General features: G+C 35.5%; 1 protein-coding gene across 1 annotated transcript; it reads left to right on the plus strand.

Moving 5' to 3' along the window:
* Positions 1 to 227: 227 nt before the first annotated feature.
* HELRODRAFT_181974 (hypothetical protein) lies at positions 228 to 2,997 on the plus strand (the record flags this gene model as incomplete). Its single annotated transcript, XM_009031745.1, has 4 exons — positions 228 to 326; positions 891 to 1,084; positions 2,350 to 2,498; positions 2,870 to 2,997. 4 exons carry the CDS (start codon positions 228 to 230, stop codon positions 2,995 to 2,997), a joined length of 570 nt encoding a protein of 189 aa, XP_009029993.1.
* Between the last annotated feature and the right edge of the window lie 551 nt (positions 2,998 to 3,548).

Raw genomic sequence — 3,548 nt, forward strand, 5'->3', positions numbered from 1 at the left:
TCATAAAGGTACATGTATTTGTTTTAAAATATTTTTTATTATGATTTACGAATAAATAAAAAAATAAAATGTAAAGAAATCACGTAAAGTAAATCAGGTATTAAAAGGTTAAAAGTAAGAAAGAAATGAATTAAAAAGAAAATAATTTTATTTACTAGTATTAATTAGCCAAAAAATATTTGAGTTGAAGTGCGCGTGTGTTAGTTGTCAATCAGCTGCAGTCCAAAATGGCAGGTTGGAAAATGTGGTGTGTGGTGGTGAAGTGTGATGTGTGTGGATGTGGAGCGGTGTGTGGTGGTGGTGATACGTGGGAGTGTGTGGTGGTGGTGTGTAGTGGTGGTGTGTGATGGTGATCTAAGAAATTTATTAACATTATTAAAAAATGTTATTTTATTTAAATTTATGAAATGCCATTTTAAATTGATTTCCGCAAAAATTATTAGTTAGTACGAGTTTTTTTGCCTTTAAAATTTATTTTTATTTTCATTAAATTTTTTTATAAACAAATCTATTTAAACTTTCAATGGAGTTTTCGATAAACAAATCCATTCAAACTTTCAATAATGAACAGAAGCTTCAAATAATTGTATGCAGTTATGCGAACCACAACACTAAGCGAGTCCAACATCTTTGAGAAGAGCGTACAGGAAATAAACAAACAACCTCATTAATCATTCTCCAACGCCGATAACCGGCCATTATTTTCTACTTTTTATTTCTCGCGTCCCATTCAACTTAATCATTCATGCCTATTCCGCACTCTAGATTTACTTCATCACTTTCAATGATCATGAAGTGTGTCATTACTTCTACTGAATTCGCATTTCAAATCAAGCACCAACAGCCGACAGGAACGACGCAAACTAATCGCATGTCTCTTATCGCCACAGCCTTCGTTGTTGGCGACCTCATACGTTATCTTCACTACCATTGAACACTGCCTCAAGATGAACGACCTTGACCTGACGCGATTCATCATTCAAAAACTTCTGACCCCTCCCCTCGTTCTGTTCGGATGTCTGGGCAACACCGTCAACATTCTCGTGCTCACACGCCCTGTCATGCAGAACACCTCCACCAACAGGTCGGTTGGAATTTTTTATTCACACATGCATGCCTGCTTGTTCGTGCTTCTTTGTCTGCTTGTGTACGTTTTTCATGAATGTTTATGAATATTTATGAAAGTTATGCTTATTTATGTAAATTTGTATTTCTTTACGTGTGCTCTGCTGGCTCATGTATATTTGTGTAAACTTATGTTGTATGCAAATGTCTTCTTTGTGTGTGCTTCATCCCCTCCGTACTGAAACAATAAGCTAATGTTTACTGCTTCCTTTGTAAATTGAATCACCATCGAGTAGATTCCCCATTCTTATTTTTTTTATTTTTTTTTTATTCTTTATAATGCGGCTCTGTCAAACGCTGAGCTCTTTCCACGTTATTATATATATATATATATATATATATATATATATATATATATATATATATATATATATATATATATGTAATTAGACCTTCGTGCCACAAAGACTGCACAATCCCCGCCATTTCACGCACACACGTCGTGCGGACACGCGTATGATAGTCTTTGAGTTTTGGACAGCGTGGAACATGGCCACTCTTACCAACTGAGCTAAACCGGTAACCAAATGCAATTTTTTCAAAAATTTTGCCGTGTTTTAAAGTTTTTTTGAAGAGGTTTTGCAGGTTTGAAAAATGTTTACAAAACAGATTCAAACATTTCGCCAGGAGCGATTGTTTCAGTTGTTTCAATTGATTAAAGCAATTTTCTGTACACTTTCGTTCTTTATGAATATTTAATTTAGCTTTTTGAAGTTTATTATTGCAGCAAATTTTTAGGTTTCTCAAATTAAGAAGAACTAAGTTATTTTAAAAGCCTCTGTTAATTCATGTCTGTGTATTTCGTCGGAATGCTGTCATAGCTTCGCAGTCAAATTAAAATTATTTACCTCTATTACTTTGTATATTTGTATTGTAAACACAGACACACAAAGACATACAGACAGACGCAAACAATCGCAATATGACTAACTCGTGCATGCATACACACCTCCTGTCTACAAACGCCAACGCTGTGTACCACCACCTCCACCACCGCATAACAACAGTCGCCACGTCCTAGCGACATGAACACGACCACTCTACGTCTCTTCATCATAAACACCAACCGTCATTTTTATGTTGGCTTACTTCGTCCCTTCCAAGTTTCATGCTCCTTGCTTTCTCCATACAACACACGAAATGATATCTTTCTATTAACATTCGTTTATCTGTAAGCTCTGTCCCAAACCATTCCCCAACCCAAACCCAACCCAAAAATGTTAGGCCTTTAAGTTCAATTAAATTTGTTGTCAATTTAAATGGCTTAAAACGAAGAGGAAAGAATTTTAAAATGAATGTTAATGTTACGTTGAAAAATTGTTGTTATCGTTACAACAGCATTCTGATGGAAAGTGAAGCAGTGCCTGTTGATGGTGTCAAAATTGAGGGCGTGCGTAAATTATAAACAATAGGAAACCCGATACTAAAGCCTGTGAGACTCCCGTAAACAAATAATGAAAAACATCTACTATCTAAGTTTAACAAAATGGAGACAATTTTAAAAACCAGGAACCAGGAAATTCTGAAAAGCCAAACATGCACAATTATACACCTGCGATTGATTGCAGAGAAGTTGTTGTTTGTGTTTCATTGTATGTTTGCACTCACTGACTTCAGTGCATGTCTCCACGCGATGTGATACAATGAGTCTCATGCGAATGCTAACATTCCATTAAACTAGCGATGCAACTTTGAAGCAAACCAGGAAATTCTGAAAAGCCAAACGTTACATACAACCAACCAGGCCAATCGGTCGACCAGGAAAAGAGAACATGGAGAGGAGGTAGTCTGTGGAAACAGCTGCTTAGGGTCAAAAGTTCAAGATTTTCAGGTGTAGTTGATGTAGTTGAGAAGCTTGAGTTAGAACAATAATTTAAAAAAAGTAGACAAGCTGGATTTTTTCAATAGAGTAAAATTTGGGCTGTTGTAAAAGTGGTAGAAAAAATACCGTTAATGAAGAACAGCTTGCCATTTTATTATAACACGGGAACTAAAAAAGAAACTAAAACTGTTTTATATAAGAAGTAGGCAGTGGAGAATTTACGTTAGGTAAGAACGGAATGAGATTTAATTGCTTTTGGAATTGTTGGCAGTTGTCGTGCTATAATATTTTGCATGATTGTGAGTGTAACAAGTGGCTAGATTTCTGTTTGTTTTTTGTCAGTTGATTTTTTTCTGTAGAGAGCTTTCCGAATTTAATGTGTTGCTAGTTCAATCAAGTACACGAGTTGTAGTTGCGTGGATCAATTTGTTGATTTCAGGCAAATGCAACATTGTACTGTTGATGATGTACGCTGTGTTATGGATCACTCATATATGAAATCAGCATGTTGCCTCGAATTCATCAACTTTTGTCTCTAGAATATTTAATGTTGTGTTCCAAAGCAGACTGACAAATAACTTGATTAATGTATGTAATCATT

This window comes from Helobdella robusta (genome assembly GCF_000326865.2).
Source record: "Helobdella robusta unplaced genomic scaffold HELROscaffold_78, whole genome shotgun sequence".
NCBI classification, from domain to species: domain Eukaryota; kingdom Metazoa; phylum Annelida; class Clitellata; order Rhynchobdellida; family Glossiphoniidae; genus Helobdella; species Helobdella robusta.